The 26,749-nt window shown below is 37.0% G+C and overlaps 1 protein-coding gene across 3 annotated transcripts in view; it reads left to right on the forward strand.

Annotated features, from left to right (window-relative positions):
* The window catches only part of CPSF2 (cleavage and polyadenylation specific factor 2), a 32,013-nt gene extending 6,206 nt beyond the window's left edge, over positions 1–25,807 (forward strand). For all 3 annotated transcript variants that reach the window (XM_070357869.1, XM_070357867.1, XM_070357868.1), the window contains 14 exons: positions 1,770–1,949; positions 3,030–3,189; positions 3,274–3,379; positions 4,391–4,520; positions 6,719–6,834; positions 8,239–8,426; positions 9,090–9,380; positions 18,055–18,155; positions 18,499–18,699; positions 21,134–21,286; positions 21,997–22,222; positions 22,646–22,945; positions 24,111–24,245; positions 24,634–25,807. In XM_070357869.1, coding sequence (XP_070213970.1) covers positions 1,801–1,949; positions 3,030–3,189; positions 3,274–3,379; positions 4,391–4,520; positions 6,719–6,834; positions 8,239–8,426; positions 9,090–9,380; positions 18,055–18,155; positions 18,499–18,699; positions 21,134–21,286; positions 21,997–22,222; positions 22,646–22,945; positions 24,111–24,245; positions 24,634–24,726 — 2,349 coding nt within the window. In that variant the 5' untranslated portion in view covers positions 1,770–1,800 and the 3' untranslated portion in view covers positions 24,727–25,807. The remainder of the gene's footprint in view (positions 1–1,769; positions 1,950–3,029; positions 3,190–3,273; positions 3,380–4,390; positions 4,521–6,718; positions 6,835–8,238; positions 8,427–9,089; positions 9,381–18,054; positions 18,156–18,498; positions 18,700–21,133; positions 21,287–21,996; positions 22,223–22,645; positions 22,946–24,110; positions 24,246–24,633) is intronic.
* The last annotated feature ends 942 nt before the right edge of the window (positions 25,808–26,749 follow it).

Below are 26,749 nucleotides of genomic sequence, written 5' to 3' on the forward strand. Positions count from 1 at the left end.
TGGGAGTGAGACAGGGAGATCGTTGAAAGTGAAATTTTGAAAGTGCTACAGTTTATTGGTCATGATAAGGTCATGGTTGTGACTGTGGTGCCGGGTGGCTGAAGTGAAAAGAAGACTATTGGAGTTGAGAAGGTCAAGGAGAGAAGAGTTCAGTAGTGCAGCTCCTCAGAGGAAGACTGAGTCAGGAACTAAAGTCCTCCATTAATGGGGAAGGACCGGAAAGGCTCACAGCGAGCTGGCTGGGCAGCATGAGTTCAGCGGGACTCGAGTATTTCCAGGAAGGAGAAGACATGGACTGGAGGCTGCAGTGATAATCAGGGAGCACATGCTTCCTGCTTTTGAGGTCAGGGAATCCAGGAGAAAAAAGGCCTCTTGAGAAGGCTGGAGGAGATACAGTATCATTTGAGAAGAGCTAGGTTTCTGTCAAGATTTGCAGATGAGGAAAACCTTCAGAGAAGAGGGTGAAGTTCTCTGTGAGTAATGGTTCCAGGGGGAATACTGAAAGGATTCGGAAGGCAGAAGAGGTAGTGAATTGGTCCCACCAGGTGGACTTCGTGATGATGGACAACCTGAGTCTTGGGTCTTTGGCTGTGACCGAAGGATGGGAGATGTGACAGTCTGTTAAGAAAGCTGGGCGCTTTACCTTAATTTGTTGATATGACCTTGGGCAGATGTTGAAGGATCATCAGATGTGCAATGACCTTCTCTCTCTTTTTTTTCACATAATAATAATTTTAATAATAGATACTATAGAGTAACATTAACAGTAATGAAAAGGCACATTAATTAGAGGGAGGTCTAATAACTTAGAAAACTTTTGAATCTTCCAACATCCCCTTTTCTTCTAAGCACTCTAAGGATAAAGAACTGTGAATGAATAATTCTCTTACTTGCAAAGTTAATCAGAAAAGGCAAATTTATTTTAAGAACCTAAGATCTGAAATCTTGCTGTGGAGTTGTGCTTTGCTAATGAATGTTTTTAATAACATCTATATAGTAGCACACAATTCTGGGTCCTAAATCCCAACAGATGTTTTTATGTTGTATCTTCTTGAAATACGTAGTAAGTATCCCAACTGTATTCCATCAGATATGTTTTGAACACCTACTATGTGTCAGATTCTCTTCAGGAAGTGCAAACTATAAGGTACTACAGTTGTTTTCCAGTTGCTCACATTCCAGTGCAAGGCTTCTTAACAAAATTCCCTGAAAAATATGTGAATTGCTACGTGTATATGGACCTTTTTGTTTTTTTAAGGACTGAGGGGAGCAGGAAAGATCCATAGCTTTTTATCACATTGTCAAGCGGTTCTTTATTTAAGGACCACTGGTTTAGTAGTAGAGAAAGACACATAAACTTGCCATCTCAGAGCAAAATAAAGGAGGAGCAAATGCACCTTGAAGAATAAGTTCACTAGTTTAGTACGCTACATTTATTTATTGAGAAACTCCATTCTAGGTAATTTATACATTATTTAAAATCTTCCAACATCCTTTTAATGTATATATTAATATTCATATTTTATAGGATACATAAGTGAGGGAAAATTTAGCTAACCTGCTCAGAACAATATAAGTATAGATTCAAATACCGGTCAGTCTGATTCCAAAACCTGCTACTTTTCATCAAACCACATTGGGGTGGGTCATTGAAGGACTTATAGAGGGTGTAAGATTATGTTTGTACCTTCACACTTAGCAATGATGGAAATAGGTCTTTAAAATGACTCTGTTTTTATGTTTAACTGTGTTTTTATTTCTGTTGAAAGAACTTTTTGGATTGTTGTTAGACCGAAAAAAATGACATCTATTATCAAATTAACTACCCTTTCTGGGGTCCAAGAAGAATCTGCTCTTTGCTATCTTCTCCAAGTCGACGAGTTTAGATTTTTATTGGACTGTGGCTGGGATGAGCACTTTTCTATGGATATTATCGATTCCCTGAGGAAGTAAGTTACTATGTCTACACTTTTAGTAAATCAGCTTCTCTTTTCCACGCTGTAATACTATTTTGATGTTACACAGTGTTTGCTGTTTTGCTCTAAAATTTTAGTTGAAAGTAAAACAGTTTTATTTAAACTGAAGAACCAAATAATGACTTTTTATTTGCGTAGTTTTGATTGACTTGTAAGCTGTGTTTATTGAATGTCAGCAAAATCTTAAGTTAATTGTTACTGGATAAATGGATCTCAGTAGAAATTTTTGCACCCTAATTTTAGAAAAGAGCAAAATTAAGTTTATAAGAATTTGAAGAGAGGAAAACTGTACTTGTAAAAGTTCTTCAGTCAGATCAAATTAGCTTATTTTCTTTTAATCTTTTGATGCTTAGACATTTGAGAATTGGTGCTTAGAATAAAGCCCATGAGATTCAAAAGGATCTAATCCATCAAAGAAAGATTTAGTTGTGTTAGCAGTATTGTACTAATTATGGAATGAACGAGAACTTAAATATTGAAAAAACTTAGAACTTACAGCAAAACATTTTTTTCTTATTTCTTTTGTTAATGAGAATATATTATTCATTGACTGAAGTTACACTATCATGAATATACTGTCAGTCATTATGCTAAAAAGCTGAGACAAAAATCCATAATAAATATGTGGCCTTTTAAATGTCCTTTTCTTAACAGTTTCTTAAATCCTGAGTTCTTGAGCTTTAATAGTATATGAGATAGACTCTTGAAATCAGTTTATGTGTAGTGTCTACTGTTTTCCTTCCTTTTTTTAAAAAACGTGTCTAGACACTGTATATTTATGTGCATCTCATACCACAGTTTTGATCTCTATGAGGACAGGGGTAGTACTAATTGAAATTCACAGGTAACGTAATTTTAGCTCTCAGTTGAACTTGGGGTCTCAAAGAGTCAGACACGACTGAGAGATTTCACTTTCACTTTCGCTCTTTTTACCCCATCATAGTCTTCAGCTCAGAATACTGAGAGGAATCAGAACCGGCAAATTAATTTTGAGTATCCTGCCTGTTCCTTTAGGAACAAGACTCAGTAATAGTCGTCTTGCTTGTGTCCTAGGCACGTTCACCAGATCGATGCGGTCTTGCTGTCTCATCCCGACCCTCTCCATCTCGGCGCCCTCCCCTATGCTGTTGGAAAGTTGGGTCTGAACTGCGCCATCTATGCAACCATTCCCGTTTATAAAATGGGACAGATGTTCATGTATGACCTTTATCAGGTAATTTAAGCAATTAAAAAACAACTGTTTTAACACCCTTGCAGTGATCATTTTTAACCTTTTATTTGTATTTTTTTTTTTTAGTCCCGACACAATACAGAAGATTTTACACTCTTTACCCTAGATGATGTGGATGCAGCCTTTGATAAGATACAACAGTTAAAATTCTCTCAGATTGTGAATTTGAAAGGTAAAACATGGTTCCAGTAGCAAATAATTGGACAAATGGTGTTTGAACTACTGAAAAGTACAAGGGAAATTTGTAGTAAACATTATAGGCACTATTGTCTGAAGAATAGAAAATCAGCATTTTTTCACAGGGAACTGTGAACTTCCCCAAAATCATCTGAATTTTAAAATATTCCAGGCTAAATTCTAATAAAATGTAACAGCTCAGGCCTCCTTTTCACGTTTAATTTAGGAAGACTTACTTAGTGATTACTGTATATAGTGCACGAAGGTAACATGGTCAGATTCTCGTCCAAAGAGCTTACAGTGAGGCTGAGGAGAAGAAGGAGCTCAGATGACTAAATGGAGTGAGGGGAGTGAGTGAAGTGCTGGGGCAGCACAGAGTAGAACATGACTGAATCCTAGAATTGAACATGAAAAAAGCTTGTCACTTAATTAGGACAGGAGGTCATATATATATATACACACACATATATATATGTCCCTAAATATGTATTTATCATCTGTAGAAACAACTATTTAAATATTTTCCTAAATACGATACCATAAATATGAAAGAATGGTGCACAAATGGACTCTGAAGTTTAGCCAGGAAGTAACAGCACTTTGGCTGGTACTTAGTGTTCTATAGGATATATTCTTTACCATAATGAGATTTGAATTGTCAATTTAGAGATTAGCAAAGATGGAAACACTTCATAATTTATGTGCGCAATATGAGTAGTAAAGTTTATTAGTTCGTACTAAGTTATTGAATAGTAGTGGCGATCTCTGGCCTTTTATTTTTCAAGCACAAATATTATGCACGGATGCATAATAAAATTATAAGGTGCCTCCATGAAGGTATGACTGGGGGACTTGAGGGTGAGACTTGCATTTCACTGTATGCCTTTTTACTTTGGAATTTTGTATCATTGTACATGTTACTTATTAAAGAATAGCTAATAATAAATAACTTTTCTTTGGACTTATAATAAGAAATCTGAGTATTGTCATTATCTTGTTGACCTAGGCAAAGGACATGGCTTGTCTATCACACCTCTGCCAGCTGGTCATATGATAGGTGGAACAATATGGAAAATAGTCAAAGATGGAGAAGAAGAAATTGTTTATGCAGTTGACTTCAACCACAAGAGGGAGATGTAGGTATATCAAGATAAAAGCTAATGGAAATGCTGGTCTTGCTTCATTGTTTGGAGGGAAATTTAAAAACAGTTTTCTTTAAACTAGGAATCTAGAGCAATTTAAAAGTACCAAGTAATGAATGTTTTCAAAGTTACTTAAAGTATTTGCATTGTAAGGAAAAAGTTTGATATGAGATAAAAGATACTGTTTTGAAATTTACATGCAAATATCTACTCTATAAAAGAAGTATCTCTCTGGAGATGTTGCATAGGAGATTAATTTTTATGCATCAAATTATATTTTATATATTCTTGACTTGTTATTTAGAGGAACTTTGCGGGTGGGTTTTTTTTAATTTTTGATAAAATTCATTAATACCATCTAATATAATGATTTAAAGTCAGACTTCCTTTAGAAGAGTGGGTAGCCTATCCCTTCTCCAGTGGATCTTCCTGACCCAGGAATTGAACTGGAGTCTCCTGCATTGCAGGTGGATTCTTTATCAACTGAGCTATCAGGGAAGTCAACTTAAAAGGGGACACAATAGTTTCATTTGAAAACTTCATTTTGTACTTACAGCATTTCTGTAAGATTGTTTTGGTTTCTTTTGTAATTTTTGTACCTTAAGTACATAACTTTTATATTAGTATATAGTATCCTTAAGATCTTTTATATCATATTAAGAAACATTTAAGACTAATATGTTGAATTTTAGGCTCTTGTAATTACAGGTTAATGAGAAAAGATGGGTATTTGAGTGAATGATATTCGAACATTTTGGGAAAAACCTCATTTTATGTCTTTTTTATCACTTAATAAGATAAATTTCAGGTGGATTAGAATTAAATAGAAAAGGAACAATACTGGCGAGTCTGATCTCTTGATTTGGAAGACTTCGGTAAGCAGAAAGGAAATGGACCAAGTTATAAAGAAAGACTCTGCTTCATTTGATTACATATACGTTCAAAATGTCTGAAACAATAAACTAAGTCAGGGCTTCCCTGGTGGCTCAGTGTAAAGAACCCGCCTGCCAATTAGGAGACACAGGGTCAATCCCTGATTCAGGAAGATCCACAGGCCACGGAGCAACTAAGCCCGTGCACCACAACTACGGAGCCTGTGCTCTAGAGCCCAGGGGCTGCAACTACGGAGCCCACTTCTCGCAGCTACTGAGCTCATGTGCCCTAGAGCCCGTGCTCGCAGCGAAGAGAAGCCATAGCCCTGAGAACCTGTGCACTGCAATTAGAGAGTAGCCCCCACTCCCTGCAACTAGAGGAAGAAAGCCCGTGCAACAGTGAAGACCCAGCAGAGCCAAAAATAAATAAATAAAAAATTTTAAAAAGACCTAAATTAAAAGACCTATAAACTAGGGAAAATATTTCCATAAAGTTGATCAAAGACTTATTTATAAGACCAGGTATTAATCAATCAGAAAGATACCAGTTGCAAAATGGACAAAAGTTATAAAGTCAAAAAAGAGAAAATTTAAATGATAATGATTTTTTAGAATTAAATACCGTTAAAATTGCTTTTAAATGGTAATGTTCTTCTGGGAATTATTTCATGAGTTGGTCACTGTTTCTGGTTGAACCTTTCTGGAGAAGGGAGAGCTTTCTCAAAAGGGTCAAACCTTTCTGGAAAGCCATTTAGCAATATTTTATATTTTAGTAAAAACATTTCTAGGAATGTGTCCTAAAGAAACAATTAGAAATGCAACAGAAGCTTTTTGTAAAAGTTTTCTTTGAGAGATTATTTATAATGACAAAAAAAAGTAACCTAAGTATCAATAAAGGGAAATGACCAAATATTTATTGTATACACACACAGAAGGCTTTTATAATTATTAAAAATTAGATTTAGAAAATGGTTTTAATGTCATGGGAGAAAACTAGGGTATAAACTGGATATATAATCATCTACATGAGATACCACTTTAGTAAAATACATACACAGATATATGCATAGAGAAATATGTACTTAGAAGGATATATACCAAAATACTATGGTGATTATCTTTGGGTGATGGTACTCTGGAAGAACTTAGTTTTCGTTTTCTGAATGTACTAGATTTTCTTATCAGTGAGCATGTAAACTGTTATAGTTAGAAGAGGAAAAAAACCTTAGAAAAAGGTTTTTTTTTTTTTTTTTTTGGTAAGAAAAGCTGTTGTTTATTTGAAGTGATACAAAGTATTCCTGTTCTTCAACTTCCTTATAGCCACTTAAATGGATGTTCCCTGGAAATGCTAAGCAGACCCTCCTTACTTATCACAGACTCATTTAATGCTACTTATGTGCAGCCCAGGAGAAAGCAAAGAGACGAGCAGCTTCTGAGTATGTATTGCTTATGATCCTTTCTACAGAGCTGTGGAGGTGCATGGTAGTATGAATGGCTGTTGGACATTTTTCTTGTCATAAGAGATTGGCTAACTCTAGTATTTTTGAAAGAATATTTTGTAACCATATCAATATTTTTACAAAAAGGTGCTTTTGTTGGTTTGAATTTAACTTTCTTGGGATAGGCATAAAGGTTGGTTTCTTCCTGTTATTCAGCATATAGCTAGCTTTCCTTGTCCTCATTAAACGTCAGACAACATACTTTGATGTCTAGCGAACATCACAACATATAAAGATATCATATAAATACTAGAAAAATACTTATACTCAGAAAAATGAATGAAGGAGATAAATGAGGGTGTGGGTAGTCTGTGACTTTGGTGTTTGGGTGTTTTATACGCTAATACAGTAGGCAATGGCACCCCACTCCAGTACTCTTGCCTGGAAAATCCCATGGACGGAGGGGCCTGGTGGGCTGCAGTCCATGGGGTCGCTAGGAGTCGGACACTACTGAGCGACTTCACTTTATTTTTTCACTTTCATGCATTGGAGAAGGAAACGGCACCCCACTCCAGTGTTCTTGCCTGGAGAATCCCAGGGACGGGGGAGCCTGTTGGGCTCTATGGGGTCGCACAAAGTCAGACACGACTGAAGTGACTTAGCAGCAGCAGCAGCACAGTAGTCTTGGTTCTAAAGAGATGCATCCAGGCCATCCCTGGTTGCTTCTGCTCTGGCTTGAGCCCTTTTATCTTTTATTCTGTTTTTGAAAGCTGCATTGGAATTCAACAGGGTAAATCGGATTCCAATTTCAACGTGTTTGAAACCACCACCTTCATTTATCTACTTAAAAAGTATGACTTATATACTATGTTACTCTAAGACGATTTTCAATTCTTGGATTTTTGTTGTTGTTGTTGTTTATTTTTGCTAGAGTTTGATTTGACTAGTTCCAAGCAGATTTTCATCTAGAAAGTCTTTTATTGTAAGAAGGAATGTTAATTTGTCTTTTATTCTATACGCACACATACATATAAAGCATGTATGTATTAAAGTATAAGTGTGTGTGTATAAACTTGGGAATTATGTTTCATAATGAAATTCATGGAGGTGAGAGGTGAGGTGAGGCAGGTGAGACCAGAGTGACCTGGAAACACAAAGCTGATTGCATTTGGCCTGTTAGCCCGATTTTCCCAATACATTATACAAATGTCATCTTCTGTGTGTACTGTGGGTGGAAAGGGTTAGAAACCATGATTTATAATTTTTCAATTAAAAAAAACAGTTAATGGCATTGTTATAAACCATAGTCTTAATAGTGAAAACATGAAGATAAAAGTTATCTTTACTCTTATAGCAAGATATTGGTATGTCCTATTGGGATTTTACATTCTTGTTTTCTAGCAAATGTCCTGGAAACACTTCGAGGTGATGGAAATGTATTAATAGCCGTGGACACTGCAGGCAGAGTTCTGGAACTTGCTCAACTCCTAGATCAGATTTGGAGAACTAAAGACGCTGGATTGGGTGTTTACTCATTGGCACTCCTCAATAATGTCAGCTACAATGTGGTGGAGTTCTCCAAGTCCCAGGTTTGTTCTCATGTGGTGTGTAATAAAGAAGTTTGCTGCAGAAATTGGATTTATGGAAAACAGTGTCTTAAATGCTCTTTGAATTTTCTTTTTCTGTTGAGGTTGATGATGATAATGATGATATAGACTAAAAATCAACCACTTACTGTTATGTATTCTTTACATGTATTATTTCACTTAATCCTTAAATATCCTAGGAAGTAGGTTCTGTTTTTGTTCCCCTTTTACAGATTGGGTAAGTTGCTTCTCTAATGCATAGTATCACGATCTGTAAAATAGGGACAGAAATAGAACCCACCTCATAGACTCTAAATGTTAGAATTCATTTTTCTCTTCCTTTTGAATAAGCTCTTTTTCTTGAAATAGCAATGTCTTGGGTAAGATATTCATTTAGAACTTATATACTACCTTCTGAATAAGATTTAAGGTGACATAACTGAAACGTGTAAAATTACAGATTTTAGGGATGAACATTTGGCTGAGAAGATTTGTTGGGGAATAGAAACAGACAATAAGCTACTTGTCAGCATGGTACAAATTTAAGCAACCATTGGTGGAAAAAAAGACTTAAGATGGAACTTGAACTCCTAAACTATTGTAGAATACATTCAAGTTATAATGCAGTATTTTCTAATTATTGCCATCTTTTCCCCCCATTATTAGGTTGAATGGATGAGTGATAAGTTGATGAGGTGTTTTGAAGACAAAAGAAATAATCCATTTCAGTTTCGTCATCTCTCTCTATGTCATGGTCTTTCTGACTTGGCTCGAGTACCTAGCCCTAAAGTTGTACTTGCCAGCCAACCTGACCTGGAATGTGGATTTTCAAGGGATCTCTTTATTCAGTGGTGCCAGGACCCTAAAAACTCGATCATTCTGACTTACAGAACTACTCCTGGGACTTTGGCACGTTTCCTAATTGATAATCCTTCTGAAAAAGTTACAGAAATAGAGGTAAGTGCTTGTGTGTGAACCTTATCTTGAAATTGTTTGGGCGATACGTTATGCATGATGTTTGTAACAGTCAGTGACCAAAAATAAAACCTGGAGTTGTTCCAGGATTTTTATCAGGCTGACAGTAGAGGGGCTTTAACAGCACACATTTCAGAGCTCCTTAATTGGAAGTTCTCAGTATCGAACCCTTCCATGGTACCGTCTGGAACCATACCCAGAGAGTATGCATATATACTGTATTCTCACTCTGAAAAATTCCTTTCACATTCTTCCCATAATTGAAATCTAGCTATTTCTTAAGATTTCTTTTTCCAGTAGCCTTCTCTTTCCTGCTTCATGTATTTGAGTGGCATAGGTGTCCTTGTTCTGCATTGTAGCTTTCAAGCTATTTCCTTTCCCTCTGTAGCTCATGCCATCAGAATTGAAAATAAGCTGACCTCTTCTTGTTCCAGACACGTACTATTCTCTTGGTCATTGTCCTTCTTTGGTGACTTTAGACCCTGGTTCACGGCCTTCCTGTTCACGGCCTTCCTGTCCACTCACGCTCAGGACTCCATTCGTGATGACTTTAGCATCCATATGTATGATTTATCCAGTTCCTTGGCCCTCTCAGTTCCTTGATACTTTATTTCTTTTCTTTTTAAAATTGATAACACTTTATATCTTTGTGACCCTGTGGACTGTAGCCCCCCAGGCTCCTCTGTCCACGGGATGTCCCAGGCAAGAATACTAGAGTTGATGGCCATTTTCTCCTCCAGGGGATCTTCCTGACCCAGGGATCGAACCCCCATCTCCTCTGTCTCCTACATTGGTGGATGGATTCTTTACCACTGAGCCACCTGAGAAGTCCCGACACTTTATTTCTTAATTTTTTTCTTCCACTCCACCTCAGCCATCTCTTCCCATGATCGTGCAGTCCACTCCCATGGTCATACCTTTAACCTTGTTATGATCTACAGATTTCTCCTTCAAGCAGACCACTCTGGTCTCATAGCTGACTATCTCTGGTACTCCCATGCCAACAATGCTTTGGTCCCACTGGGACTTTGAATTCATGAACCTCATCACTTCTACTTAGTCCTCATTGCTGTATCTTCTGGTCAATGGTCCAGCATTATTTTGCAGACACCTTTCTTTTTATTTATTTATTTGAAGTATAGTGTGATTTACAATGATTCAAAGTGATTCAGTTTTACATATGTATATATATATTTTTTCTCAGATTCTTTTCCATTGTAGATTGTTACAAGATATTGTTACAAGATATTTAACTCTTTTACCCTTCTTTCTGTTTATTGTACTTGCCTAGCAGACTCTAGTTAAACCATTTGCTTAATTCATGCCTATACTCAAGCAATCTGATGTTACTGGAGTTAAATACACTGTGTGGACAGGTTTCCCTTCACATTATTGACCTCACACGTCAGACAGGCACCCAGCACCAGCACTCCACATTCTGTGGGATAATGCTTCTCCCATTCTCCAGGAAGACAGTACCTTCTTTCTCCACGAATATCTTACAGCCCATCTCAGCCCTCACCTGTAGCACATGACCTTGTTTCAAACTTAACTGAGAAGTAGAAGCAGTCAGGGAGGAATTCTTTTACCTTCTCCTCACTAAATAGCCTAACCTGTCCTGCATCCACATTGCAGCCTTGTCTCCTGTTACGGGAGCAACATTTAGCCAAACAACCCAAAAGCCAAGAGATCATTTTGCTTAGTAACCAACACATCAAATCTGCCAATTTTTCAAAACTAATATGATTTGTAAGGCTTCCCAGGTAGCGCTAGTGGTAAAGAATCTGCTTACCAATGCAGGAGATGCTAATTTGATTCCTGGAGAAGGAAATGGCAACCCACTCCAGTATTCTTGCCTAGAAAATCCCATGGACAGAGGACCCTGGTGGGCTATAGTCTGTGGGGCTGCAAAGAGTTGAACATGACTGAAGCGAATGGATACTGAATGGTTAATAGCAGCCATTCTTGTGCACACTTTTAGGTGATTACTGTTTATTTTGTCTTCATAGCAGTGATTTTAAGGAATGTTTAGTTTGTGAAAAGCTAAATAAATGGTAAGGGTATCTTAGTCTTTAACTCTGCTTAGTGCATGCATGCTAAGTCACTTCAGTTGTGTCCCTAACTCCGCTTAAGAAAAGCATAAATAGTAACTAAAATCTGATATACATTCACTATAAAAGCAGAATTGTTGAGGAAAGATTCAGAGCAGGCATATCAAAGTAAAATGTGCACTATCTTTTGGGCTATTTAATAGCTTAGAAATACAAAGTTAAAAGAAAATACAAAGTTCAAAACTTAAAACAGTTTCATCAGATATGAAATACTAAATTTGAAAATATTAATTACTGGAAATACAATGAAGGCTGGTATGCCATTTGAAGAATTAGTAAAAGACTATGAAAAGTGATTTAAGTTTGAAAAAGAAAATGACATTCTGAGCTGAAACTTGAAAATGTTCTAGGTTTTTAATATTTTGGTAAGTAATACGTCTAGGGTCTTTGCCCTCTCACCTTGTTAGGGATATTTCTTCTGTGGTTATCCTTTTTCTCTCCATTATCTATCACCTCTTTCCTTTATCACATCCAAAGTAATTTTTACTGTTGCTTGTCCCCCGTTCCCAAGCTTGTTCTTTTCTGAGTCTTCCTCATCTCATGGAATAGCAGCACTTTCCACGTACTTACTCAAGCTCTAAGTATAGATAATTTTAAAACATTCATTGACATATAATACATACATATAATACATACATATAATATAAAGTTTGTGTATTGTAAGCAAACAGCATGATAAATTTTCACAGATTGAACACACCTGTTCTAGCTTATACCCAGATCAGAAATAAACTATTACCAATTCTCCCAGATGCCCCCTTCCTCATCCTCCCTATCTTTCCAAGGGTAACCACTTTCCAGACTTCCAATACATAGACTATTAAAATTTATTTTCAATTCCTTTTCTCTCATTGTGTGTGTGTTAGTTGCTTAGTCGTGTCTGACTCTTTGCGACCCCTTTGAGTATAGCCTGCCAGGCTCCTCTGTCTATGAAATTTTCCAGGTGAGAATACTGGAGTGGGTTGTCATTTCCTCCTCCGGTGGATCTCCTCGACCCAAGGGTGGAACCTGTGTCTCTTGAGTCTCCTGCATTGGCAGGTGGTTTCTTTACCACTGGCGCCACTTGGGAATTTTCTGTCATTACCCATGTCCAATCCAGGAGCAATTCCTATTGACTTGACTTCCAGATACATCCTAAATCTGTCTGCCTTTCTCCAGCTCCACTCCTGTCATGGTAAGGGTCTTGCCTGGGCTGTGCAGTGGTTTCCTAATTGATGTCACTGTTTCTACTTTTATGCTCCCTTAATGCTTTATTCTCGTAGCAGCCAAAGACATGTCTTTTCCTTTCTCTCTGTTTCTCTCTCTCTCTTGTTTTATCATTTTAAAACTACATAACATGAAATTTACCATCTGAACCACTTTTAGGAGTCCAGCACAGGAGTGTTAACTGTGTGAACACTGGTGTGCAACAGACCTCTAAAACTTTTCAGCTTGTAAAACCCAAGCTCTGTTACCATTGAACAACCCCCAAAGGCATCTTTTAAAAATTTATCATTTCGTGTCACTCCCTTGCTTGAACCCTCTGGTGACTTCCTTCTCTTTGAAAAAAACTCCAGACTCCTTTCCCAGGGTTGCAAGATCCCACTGACCTGATCTCCGTCCACTTTTCTGACCGTATCTCATTCTGCTTTCTTTATGCTCCACACTGCTTCACTGCATCAGGGGCTCCTTCTGCCTCTCATGTTCCTTCACAGCTTTGCACTTGTTTACTCCTTTACTCAAGTCTCAGTTGAAAGGCCACCTCCTCAGGTAGGCCTCTGACTACCAGTCTACTACTCAGTTGCCAACCCATCACATTATATTCCCTAGTGTCATTACTATCGAATATTTTTTCAGGAGAAAGGGATCTTGTTTTTTTATATCCACTAGTACATGGAAGGTCCTCAGTAAATGTGTAGGTTAAATTCATGAAACACCAGATGAGTGAATATGTAATAAACCAGGCTTCTGATCATGTTAGATAAGAGTTTACTCTGTATGTTTTTTTTTTTCATCTACATTTATCCTTCTCTAGAGTCAAATCTTATGCATTTAAAAAGAGCAAAAACAGTAAATGAATAAGGATTAACGAATTGGAGTAGATTTGATTAAGAAAAAGGAATAATTTGGAGACAATCCAGTGAAGAACTAGGAAGAAAAAAGCTTAGGGTTGATTATCCTAGAAATCTGCTTTTGAATTTAGCCGTTAATTTCAGCTATCTTATGTGAAAATAAGATGGAAAGTAAAATTTATTATAGCAGTAGGCATAAGCTAAATCATGGGGTAAATGTTTTGTTCAAGTTTATTTGTGGTTAAAACAGACAGCTGTGTAAATTGCCTAGTGTGTACTACAGGAAAATAATGATATTTTTCTAAATTGAACTTACATTCAAGTATACTGCTAGGTAAATGTGAGATGCCAGAGGTAACATGTAAATCACTCTTTCATCCTACATAGTAGAATCACTTGATTTGGTTTAATTTTTTTGTTACTTTTTATTGTAAAATAATTTGAAAGTTAACAGAAAAGTTGTAAAAAATAGTATACCCAGATTTCCCAGTTGTCAGCATTTTATTGGCTTTGCCTTATGACTTCTTCATACACATACAGACACAGTGCTGCTGCTGCTAAGTCGCTTCAGTCGTGTCTGACTCTGTGCGACCCCATGGACTGCAGCCTACCAGGCTCCCCCGTCCCTGGGATTCTCCAGGCAAGAACACTGGAGTGGGTTGCCATTTCCTTCTCCAATGCATGAAAGTGAAAAGTGAAAGTGACGTCGCTCAGTCGTGTCCGACTTTTAGCGACCCCATGGACTGCAGCCTTCCAGGCTCCTCTGTCCATGGGATTTTTCCAGGCAAGAGTACTGGAGTGGGGTGCCATTGCCTTCTCGCATACAGACACAGTATGAGATACTTGTTTGAAAGTAAGCTGCAGATACTCCATCATTACCTCTAGACACAGCAGTATGCAATACCTAGAAATGAGGACATGCTCCTGTAAGACTGTATATTTATGATACATCACTTGAAATAAGGAAATAAGCACTGATATCATACTGTTGATATTAATACTATTTCATCCACTGACCCCACTTGACTCTTGGTAATTGCTCCAACTGTGGCCTTTCCTTTTTGTTTGGAATCCCATCCAGGATGACACATTGCATTTGTTGTCAAGACTTGATATTTTTGAAGCATGTGTGTTCTAGATTTTTTTTTCTATTCACATACAAATATCTATATGATTTTTTTTTTTTAAAGAAATGGGACCAAATTTTCCACATATTTTTGAATAATGAAGGTTGCTACAGATTTACCTTATTCAATACTTGGTATAATAAACTTTAAAATGTTCTTGAATAAGTGATTGAATTATTTCTAGTGATTCTTTAATAATACGTTATGTATACGTACTTTGATTATTTAATCCAGTGGTTCCCAAAAGCATGGTGCAAGGACCCCTGGGGGCTACCCGAGACCCTTCTATGGAGTCCACCAGTTGTTTTTCATGGTGATATTAAGATGTTATTTGTCTTTTACTGTGAAAGCAGTGGTGGGTAGAGTGCTGGTGCCTTAGCGTAAATCAAGCCTGTGGCATCAAGCAGGTTAATCACTGCATTTTTCATCACCATACACTTGTCGTTCAAATAAAGTTGCAGTTAAGAATATCCTTGATGAAGCAGTGAAAGTTATTTACTTTTATTCAACTTACAAACTTTTATTCAACTTTAATAAAGTTATAACTTTATTAAATTCTTTTAAAAAGAACTTCTTAAAATAATCTTGGTGTCAAGATGGGAAGTATACAGAAGCACTTGTGTTATATACTAGGTTGGCCAAGAGTTTATTTGAGTTTTTCCCTAACATCGTACAGGAAACCCAAATGACTTTTTTTGGCCAACCCAGTATGATGTTTGTCTTGAAGAAATCACTTGGGTAATTGCTTGAGTTGTTGAGTTAAACTAGCTACTTTATTTCCTGGAACACCAGTTTTACTTGAAATGACGTGGTTATTCAGACTTGTGTATTTGGCAAATATTTTCCCAAAAAAGAATAATTGAGCTTGTGACTCTAAGGAAAACAATTGACAGCATTTCTTGCCTCAGTCTGATAAAACTGAAACTTTCAAGTGAAAAGTAGCATTTTGGAAAACTTAGCTTGTCATTGTCAGATTGACAACATCACTTTTCTGGTGAGATGGTAGTGTTATTTGCAAATGTTGATTTTTAAAAATATTGTCAAATTTGTATAATATTGTGTAATTTATGAACTAATATTCATAAGTTAATGAACTTAATTGTGTGACTTAATGAACTAATATTTTCCAAATATCTAATGCATGAAGTTGCAAAGTAATGTACAAGTAAAAAGTCCAGTCAAAATGTAAGATCAATCAGTAAATTTTACTGTAACAAAGTACAGAAGTTATGGGTATGATTAAAGATTCCACATTACAACTAGCCTTTAAGAAACCACCACTTTTTGAGTTTTAATGTAATATCAAAGAAGAATATTCATGAAAAGGCTATTTAAAAATTTTTCCAGCTATTCATCTGTGTGAGGCTGGATTTTCTAAATATACGTACTTTAACCAAAACGATATATGGCAAGAAGCAGAATGTGAGAATCCAACTGTCTTCTATTGAGCTAGATATTAAAGAGACTTGCAAAAATGTAAAATAATGCCATACTTTTTACTATTTTTTTTCTTGCTTTGGAAACTATCATCTTTTGTGAAAAATGATGTTAACATTAACATGATATGAGTGATTTTATTTTTAATGAACAAATAAATTTTTAAAAATCTCTCAGTTTTAATTTCTGATATGGTAAAATATGAATAAATATAACCTACAAAAAACAAAAGTTCTTCAGGCTTCTCAGTAATTTTTAGGAGTTTAAAAAGAGATGCGTGGAGAAGGAAATGGCAACCTCTTCTAGTATTCTTGCCTGGGAAATCTCACAGTCAGAGGAGCCTGATGGGCTACAGTCAAGGGGGTTGCAAAGAGTCAGACACAACTTAGCAACAACAGCAACAACAACACACAGTCAGGTAGATCGTGACTTGGGGAGATACTTCTTGATGGAATCGTGGCATAAAATGGAGAGTGATACGACATAGCAATATGGAATATGGAGTTTTAAAAGAAATTAAAATGTGTGTATAGAATGTGCTGTGCTGTGCTGTGCTTAGTCGCTCAGTCGTGTCTGACTCTTTGCAGCCCAATGCACTGTAGCCCAGCAGGCTCCTTTGTCCATGGGGATTCTCCAGGCAGGAATACAGGAGTGGGTTGCCATGCCCACCTCCAGGAGATCTTCCCAACCCAGGGTTCGAACCCAGGTCTCCCACAGTGCAGGCGGATTCTTTACCCTCTGAGCCACCAGGGAAGCCCATATATAGAATGAGTGTTCCAAATATTCAAATAATAAGGGCTGGGGCTAAAGAGAAAAAAAAAATAAAAAGAGATCAGAAGATTTGAGGACTACTGATTAGATCATTCCATGCTGATGGATTTTAAAGTTGTGTCCGGTTTTCCAGTCTTGTAAACATTGCTGCCATGTACTTTTTTTCCCCTCACGTGTGTGTGATCGTTTCAGTAGATAACTTCCTAGAAGTGCTGTGTTAAAAGGATAGGTACATTTTTAGTTTTAGATGTTGACCAATTGCTTTCTAACATAGTCGTTGTAATTTTCCCCTAGTGGATGGAAGTAACCTTTCCCTATTAGTAATTACTATAGCCAATTTCATAAATTAAAAGATGGTTTTATATTAAAAATTTTTGCATTTTTCAAATATCATTTGGGTCAAGTGGTAGAGAATCCACCTGCCAATGCAGGAAATGCAGGTTTGATCCTTGGGTTGGGAAAATCCCCTGGAGAAGGAAATGGAAACCCACTGCAGTATTCTTGCCTGGAGAATCCCATGGCCAGAGGATCCTGGTGGGCTACAGTCCATGGGTTGCAAAGAGTCGGACATGACTTAGCGAATAAACAACAACAACAAAAATTATTAGTAAAATTGGATATGTTTTCATGGCTATGAATCATTTTTCTTATTTTATAAAGTGCTTGTATATCATTTTGTCCTGTTTTTATGTGTTGACCATCTTTTTCTTAACATATTTGGAAGAGCTCTTAGGAAAAAGTAGCTTCTGATAGTCAAATAGTGCTGCAGATAATTTTCTCCGTTTCTTTTCATTTCATGAGATTAGAATATCAGAGTTTTTTTCCCCTCGTTACCATATTTATTCACCTTTTCAGTTTTGTGTCATTTGTAGCTCTCACCAACACCAAGTTATAAAAATACTTTTCTGTATTTTCTTTGCCTGATTGGTGATTTTTAACCAGTTTGATTTAAATTAAACCCATCCTAGAAATGTGACAGCTCAATTTTAGTACTAATCTAAATAGGACCTGTGATTGCACATAATAGAAACTTGAATATTTCAGAGGAAAATTTAGTTTAAAGATGATGAAGCAAGTAAGAGATGTAATGTATTTCTCACACCCCACCGCCTTAACCTCCTCATATTAATACTTCCTTTCATCTGCTATTTTTCTGTAGTTGAGGAAACGTGTGAAACTTGAAGGGAAAGAACTTGAAGAATACTTGGAAAAAGAGAAACTAAAGAAAGAAGCTGCTAAAAAGCTCGAGCAGTCAAAAGAGTAAGTTGTTTTCAGGCAGATTAGAAGTTTTTATAATTTGAGAACGTGTTTCTACACAGAAATGTTTAATTGAAAATATTTAAATTTTCTTTTGACTTTATTGCTTTCAATACATCTTTCCAGTGGTGCTAAATTCTAAATTCTTTTCAGTGCTAATGTTAGCATGTATTTATTAGTTGGCCTGTTATCAATTGGCAGTTTACACTATATTTCACAAAATAGCAGTCCAATAATACTGTCATTAGCATTGAATTAATATTGACTTTTAAGAATAATTTTATAAATATTAATTAAAAATCATTTGGGGACTTGCTCATCTCTACCTTTTCACAAACTCCCTTAGGGCGGACATAGATTCCAGTGACGAGAGTGACGCTGAGGAAGACATTGACCAGCCATCAGCGCATAAGACCAAGCATGACCTGATGATGAAAGGCGAAGGCAGTCGTAAAGGAAGTTTCTTCAAACAGGCTAAAAAGTCTTATCCTATGTTTCCTGCCCCAGAAGAAAGAATTAAATGGGATGAATATGGAGAAATCATCAAGTACGTGAGCAAAACAAGCTTTTCTTGCTTCTAGATTGGAGGTAGTAACTGTGTTGTCATTTGAGGTCAATGAATTTGGTCCTTCTGGTTATCATGTATGTAGTTTCTGAGTATCTCAGCTTGAAAGATACAGAAGACTTTTAATTTAAAATGTAAGGTTGAGGAACATCTAGAAAGTTACTATTAAAGAAGAACTGATAATTTTATTACTTAGGTATGTGAAATGTTTTAAAAAGATGACCACTACTCTTTCCCCTCTCCCCACTTAAAAAGAGAGGTAAGGGACATGCAGGGCTTCCCAGGTGGCGCTGGTGGCAAAGAACACCAATGCAGGAGACCTAAGAGATGTGGGTACGATCCCTGGGTGGAAAGATCCCCTGGAGGAGGGCATGGCAGCTCACTGCGGTATTCTTGCCTGGAGAATCCTATGGACAGAGGAGCCTGGCAGGCTGTGATCCATAGGGTTGCAAAGAGCTGGATACGACCGAAGTGATTCAGCACGTGCACAAGGGACATGCGTTGGAAAAAGACGTATGACAGGAGGAGCTTCTGACAGCTGGAGTTATGTTAAGTTGCGGAAATGGGTTATGTTTCAAGTATTGCATACCTGTTTTAGTTATAAGAGGAATAGGAGATACCATGAGTGGAACCGTGGAAAATCTATCTACACCGTTAGAAAAACAACTGAAATCACATGTTCGAATCACAAACTTAAAAACACTATTGTCCTGAATAAAGATCAGTAAATGTCAGATGCCTTAGCATAGTGCATGACGTCTTTCACAGTTTGGTCTCTCCCTACTTTCCTATTATATTTCTCTATATTTCTGTTACACTAGTGTGTGTTCGGAGAAGGCAATGGCACCCCACTCCAGTACTCTTGCCTGGAAAATCCCATGGATGGAGGAGCCTGGTGGGCTGCAGTCCATGGGGTCACTAAGAGTCGGACACGACTGAAGCGACTTAGCAGCAGCAGCAGCAGTGTGTGTTCTCCATTCTGGTGGTACCAGCCTTCTCTCAGTTTCCTCCTGCTCAGCCTTTTCTTTTTTTCTTAATTGGAGTATATAATTGCTTTACAATGTTCTGTTAGTTTCTGCAGTATAATTAAGCGAGTCTGCTACATGTAAACATATATCCCCTCCCTCCTGGCCTCCCTCCGACTGCCCCTCAACCCCACCCATCTTGGTCTTCATGGCTACTCAGCTTTTTCATGTCATGCATTTACACATTTCTTTCCTTCAGCCGTGCTCCACCGTCCCACCCCAGGCTTTCAGGCTGCTGAGTCTGGCCTCACAAACTCCTGGAAAGCTTCCCTCTTCTCCCCCGCCACCCCAACACAGTTACCTCCCTCTTTTGTACCTTCTTTGTTCTCCTTTAATGGTATCTTGAGCATATGGTCTTAGGTCATCCTTGGGTTTAATTAGGAAAATTCTACTGTTTATTTGGCCCTCTAAAGTAGTAGGGAAAAAAGCTGACAATCTAAACAGTGTTGGAGAGTTTGCTCACCGCTTCACTTAATTAGTGCCAGTCTGTTTAGCATATGGACAGGGCTCTTTAGCTTCAATTTTCTTATCTTAAAAATGGAGGCAAGAATAAAATAGGTTGTGCGTTTAAGGCACTGAGCATAGCACCTGACTCGCAGTAAATGCATGTTAGGTGGTTGCTGCCTGCCATCGTTGTGTGGATTACAGTTGGCAATGCGCTACAGTTGCTCTGTGGGTTACAGTCAAAGATACTGGGCTCCTGCAGCAGTCTGGGTGCTGGTGGTAGAGGCCTGGATTGTCAGAGAGGAGTGTGAGGGGATTTGGGGCTAGGGCATGATAAATACTGAGATTAGACAGAATGTTTTAAAAAAAAAAGTTTGCCTTTTAATTTTAACATAGAACTCTCTCTGATACTCAAAAATAAATGTGCTAGTAGTTTGTTGAAATAAAAGTGAGGTCTTTTGAGGGAGCTAATGATTTGTGTCTTGGTCTTCTCTGTAATAAGCAAAAACGGAAAGTCCTCTGCTTTCATCAGGCAGGGAAGGAATAATGGGTGAGGGGGCATCTTAGGGAAACTAAAGGAGACCTGAGATTTGTGAGATTGGAAATTGACAAGAGAAACCACAGAAATTGAGAAAATGAATTACTGGAACAAAGGAAGGCCAGGTTGCAGTAGTACTTGCGGCAGCCACTAAGGTCTCTGAATGGCCTGTCTAGGTAGGGCCTTTTCGCTCCTCACATGGTGTGTTTTAAAGTGTACTTAAAGAACCTAATATATGCTGTCATTCGATTACTGAAATTGTGAAGTTGCACTGACTTTGGATCAAATGTATATTTGAATCTTGAGATATGTGAGGAGTCTAAAAATTGTGCCATCCACTAATTGGTTGTATATATTAAATAATACTAGCTTGCTTGTTACTACTTCTAATTAGAGGCTTATTATTTAGACCAGAGGATTTCTTAGTGCCAGAACTTCAAGCTACTGAAGAAGAAAAAAGCAAATTAGAGTCTGGCCTGACAAATGGAGATGAACCCATGGATCAGGATTTATCTGATGTTCCTACTAAGTGTATTTCTACAACAGAATCTATTGAAATAAAGTAAGTGCTTTTGTTGCATTTTGCAAATGGATTACAAAGTAAAATTTCAAGTACTTGAATTATATAATTGACATTGTTTCAGAGGTTATATTTCTGAATATTCACTAGCAAGTTTGTGCTTAGTTAATTTTTTTCTTCTTGTGATATATGGGAGTTTTTCCCTTTATTAATGATACTGGAATGCCAAAGTGAATTGGTGGTGAGGAGGGGGTTAAACTTCACATTGTACATTTATATGAAGAAACGTTCTTTCTGGTGTTTTTAGTAAGTTGAGTAGCAGGTGAACTTGTGTAATTCACAAGTTTAATTTTTCTAAGAGCTTGTTCAGTAAAATAAACACCTTAACTCAATTACCTCTAGGGCACTAATATCTTAAAAACACCACTGTGTCTTAAAAATACCCATTGTGAACCTTTTTTCCCCCTTTCTGCTAGTGCAGTTAACAGCAGCAAATTATCATTTTGGAATATATATATTTTTTAAGTTATCAGAGAGCAGAGTGGCTTATTTGTCTAGTAGTATCATTTAGTATACATTCTTGAATATAGCTAAGAGCTTAATAATACATGTTAACAATATAACAGGGTATATTCCTCAAATCCTCATGCTACATGTTGGTACATTTCTTTCCTGATGATAAAAGCTATTAAAAACCTAATTTTAGAATGAACTTACCAGAAAAGGAAACTTGAATAATCATTTAATTACAGGGCCAGGGTTACTTACATAGACTATGAAGGACGCTCTGATGGGGATTCCATTAAAAAAATCATCAATCAGATGAAACCACGCCAGTTAATCATTGTCCATGGACCACCAGAAGCCAGTCAGGATCTTGCAGAGTGCTGTCGTGCATTTGGTGGGAAAGATATTAAAGTATACATGCCAAAGCTGCATGAGACAGTCGATGCCACTAGTGAAACTCACATCTACCAGGTAAGCATGCTGGCCTTCAAGCAGCAAGTCCTAGGGGGCGAGATTATTGGTGGTTTCCAACCTCAGCTCCACATCAGGAGAGCTCTGGGGAGTCAAGGGGTTCAATGTTTTCGTCTTAGTCTCACCAGTTACATTAGAATCACTGGAGGTAGGACCCTGGCATCAGTAGAAAAGAAAATTTGCCATGTGGTCCCAGTGTGCAGTCGAAGTTAAGAACCTTTACTTTGGAAAGTAGACGGGGCCCTAATGATCTTATGGGTCATTGGGTCATTACCAGTTACAGTGAAGATCAGATGAGTGAGAGATTTTTAAACTTTAATACACAGTACTAAAGTTAGAAAATTATAATAATAGGTCATATTTAATTGTCAAGTTATACTCTGTGGGCTTTATTTCTCTTTTTCCCCTTTGCATCATATCTAGGTGAGATTAAAAGATTCACTTGTCAGCTCCCTTCAGTTTTGTAAGGCAAAAGATGCTGAACTAGCTTGGATAGACGGTGTCTTAGACATGAGAGTTTCCAAAGTGGACACAGGAGTTATTTTAGAAGAAGGCGAACTAAAGGATGATGGAGAAGACTCTGAAATGCAGGTGGATGCGCCTTCAGATTCTAGTGTCATAGCACAGCAGAAGGCCATGAAAAGTCTATTTGGAGACGATGAGAAAGAAACAGGTGAAGAAAGTGAGATCATTCCTACTCTGGAACCCTTACCACCTCATGAGGTAAAAAAAGCATGTGCTGCTTCTCCTCTCTCCCTTAATTTACCCTTTGAATTTTCCTTCTATGTTTTGAACCATTTAAAATGTGTCATATGTAGACTCATTTTGAAGTTTTAAAAAAATTACTAAAGATAACGTTCCTGTGCTTGTGCTTATGTGTCCTCCACGGCTAGAGAATAACGATAGTAGAGAACCCTTCAGCAAATCTTCTAAGACACATAATTGTTCCATGATTTGCTTTTTCCAGAATAGATTTTTAAATGTTAAGTTTGATGATTGGGAGTGTCACCTGTCTCCTTCTATTATAGTTAGGAGATTTATAATTCCATTTTTCTATGTTGCCTCTTCAGTTGAACCACTTTTGTTTTTGATATAGTTAGAAATGTTTTATTTAGTAGAGATATAGTTTTAGTTTGGTATTTTGTTCACGTGTTCTCAAGAGATATCTAGTTAACTGGCAGAGCTGTAAAATAGTTTAACGTATGGTAATATTAAAAGCACATGATCAGAGTCTTAAACGACTGTCCCGTGATGTCTTTAGCCCTTCTATGCAATAAGGAATGAAGAGATGGCCTCTTTCACCAGATCCCCTCTAGCACAACTCTTGAAATTGCAGGAAGGAATTAGGAACTTTCCTCTCTGTGCCAAAGCTGGCACTCTCCAAAACAACGTCAAAGCAGCGGCGTTACGTTGAACCACTTGCCTTTGATTCTAAAACCCACGGTGTCCACCGCATCCACAGTGAGGGGGAAGGACAGTGGAAGCGGGGTCAGGGACAGTTATCCTCTGAACTATATACAAAGGACTGGGATCTGGAAAATGAAATTTCAGTTCAGTTCTGCCTACTGGCACTCTCGTTGACCCCCTTTGGCAAGTGGGTGAGTGAAGAGCATAACATTATCAAACGTCTTTCTGTTATTATGAGGCATGACTAATAAACTTGATTGTGAAACATCCAGAAAATGTGAAGGGCTTTGTAATGTTAAATAAGGAGGTAAAACTCAGAATAACAACTGGGAATGTGATTTATAGACTTGAAATGATCTGTCAAAGGAATTCAGGGGATAATAGAAAGTAGCTTTGAGATCATGTGTTACTTCCCTTTATTCAGTACAACTCTGTGTCTAGTGTTCTGTTTGAAATTCTTTTCCCTTTAACCTTACCTCAGGTTCCTGGACATCAGTCGGTTTTTATGAATGAACCAAGACTGTCAGACTTCAAACAAGTTCTTTTACGGGAGGGGATCCAAGCTGAATTCGTAGGAGGCGTGCTCGTTTGCAACAATCAAGTGGCAGTCCGTAGAGTAAGTGTGTTTTTAGTAAGGAAGGACTGAGTGAACAAATACTTCTGGTATTTTGTTATTTTGAATTCTGTAATTCTTGATTGAGTTAATTTTACAAACTGGAGCTCAGTAAATTAAATTTATCATGATGACCTTAAAGGCTTTTAAAAGGGACTGTCAAAGATGTGGTATATAATTTTATTGTAGATTTTTATTATTTGAATCTTCTGACATTTATGTGTCTATGTAAAATTCATGACTAGAATATTATGTTCATATTCTGTGAATCAGAACAGTCACTTCCTAATCAATCATAAAGTAACCTAGTTAATATGTTTTGGTTATCATGTCTGCATATTAACGGGTAGAAGATGTACTAAAGAACTTTTTTTTTCTACTTGGTTTCTAGACGGAAACTGGACGCATTGGATTAGAAGGCTGCCTTTGTCAAGACTTTTATAGGATAAGAGACCTTTTATATGAACAGTATGCCATTGTGTAAAGGACATGATGTCAAAACGTATCTGTTTGACCTTTCTAAGAAAAAAGGATTCTTATTCTAAGCTTTTGCTTTTTTGTTTTGTAACATATAAAAAGAATCTGCCAGAAAAACTTAACATCCACTTGATTTTTAAAAGTGTAAATAGAAACCATATTGCTAATGCTCAAATGAGCATGCTGCCTTTTGGCTTTCAGAGTGTCAGAGATCCTTACAAGTGCACAGGCCTTGGAGTTGAAGGTAACTGGCTTCCTTTACAGACCCCTTATTTTAGAAGGGCTTTTACTTGAATTAAACAATGCAACTTAGCAAACCTGTTCATGGCCTTAGAGAAGCATGTTTGCATGAATTCTTGCAAACTGTTTCTTATATTTTCTGGAATGAAAAGTAGGAATTTCTTTTAAAAAGATGTGCTATAAAAAAAACAAACTGATAAAACAGTTTTTTGAAGCCTATGTATTTAAAAAACAGAAAAACCAAGAGTACGTGCTGTAACTTAAATTCCTGTATGCATTTTCTTCACATGGAGCTTCTCTTCTCCGTGGCATGCTTCCCAGTGATTCACTCTTCCATGAGATGGGATACATTTGGTTCAGAAGTCAGTTTTTATTTCCCCCATTTCTTACTTTATCAAGATTTTGTTCCTGTTATTGTTGTTCAATTTGAATTATAACACTGTCATTTGGATATATGTAATTGAAGAAAACTCTTAGTCTTAAAGGTCTTGCCTACATTTAAACACATCTTAACTCACAGCTTGGTTACTGTATTGGAGACTGTTCAGTGCTTTGCTTTCAGAGGAGCAAATGTTGAACTTTACATTTTTATAAGGTAACAGTATAATTAAGAGGTGTAAATGTGTTCATCTCTTAGGCTTGCTTTCTCCTAAGGTTGCCCAAACAGTGGTTGAGTTTTATACATATTGCTACAAAAATAATACTGAAGTTGGACAAGACCATCCTTTCTATGTTCATGTCTTTCTTGGGGCCAGCAGCCTCGATACAGTGTAAACCACTTGTGCTTAAGAGTAAAAACAGTACATGCAATTTCCATTGAACTTAAAAATGAAAATCATGTCACCCTGTTGTAATCTGTTGGTGCTTTTTTTAGAATGTAGCTTAATCATGACAGACCTTGATCTTTACTTCTTAATTATTTAACCCCTCCTCTCTGTACACTTCAGCATTTTTAGAAGAATCAGTCTTCTTGTTTAACTTATATGGAACTATGCATAGTACAACCCACTGATATTAGACAAGAATTAATAGTTCATTCTATTTCTAAGGCTTAGAGAGCTCTTACTGTGGGTTAGATTGCTCATGCAAAGTTTATAGCCTTCTGGTACTGAAAACCAGATATACAAAATAATGTTACAGGTGGTAAAGATAAAGGGTATTTTTTTTTGTAGAGCTCTGAAAAAAAATCACTTCAGCTCTTACTGCTGAATAGAGTAAGCCTAGAATTCTATTTATATTCCAGGGAAAAGAAAGTCTGCACTTGTTTGATGGCTTAAAGCATCAGGTTATACATATTACATTGCAGTACTGGTATTGAAAAATCATTTCTTGCTTTGCCTTTCTATTGTCCTGTGAATGGGAATTAAATGTTAAAGCACTGCTTGAAGATTGCTGTGCTAACTAGTGTCAATGCAGGAGCAAGGTTTTCACCTGTTTCTAGATGACAGTATTACTAAAATCTCTAAAATGAAGATATTTGTTCAGTCTCAGTTGCTTAAGAAGAATGTAAATTTTAAAAAGGACTCTGAGATAAATCATGAGCTCAGAGAACTTTCAGATTATCATTTTTCAGAAGAAGACTAAATACAGTGGACCGTCAGTTGATATCTATAAATAATTTGGTTAAAAAGAAATTTTATTCTGTAATTCGTGTCAATGGGATTATAAATGTCAAATATTACAGATTTTTTTATTTTCATGAACCAGTAGGTGGCCTGAAACAGAAGTGAGGAAATCAATTTTCTAAGGAGGGCCTTTGCCTGTAAAAATTTTTCTTAGATAACAATTCA

Source organism: Bos mutus, chromosome 21 (genome assembly GCF_027580195.1).
Source record: "Bos mutus isolate GX-2022 chromosome 21, NWIPB_WYAK_1.1, whole genome shotgun sequence".
Taxonomy (NCBI): Eukaryota; Metazoa; Chordata; class Mammalia; order Artiodactyla; family Bovidae; genus Bos; species Bos mutus.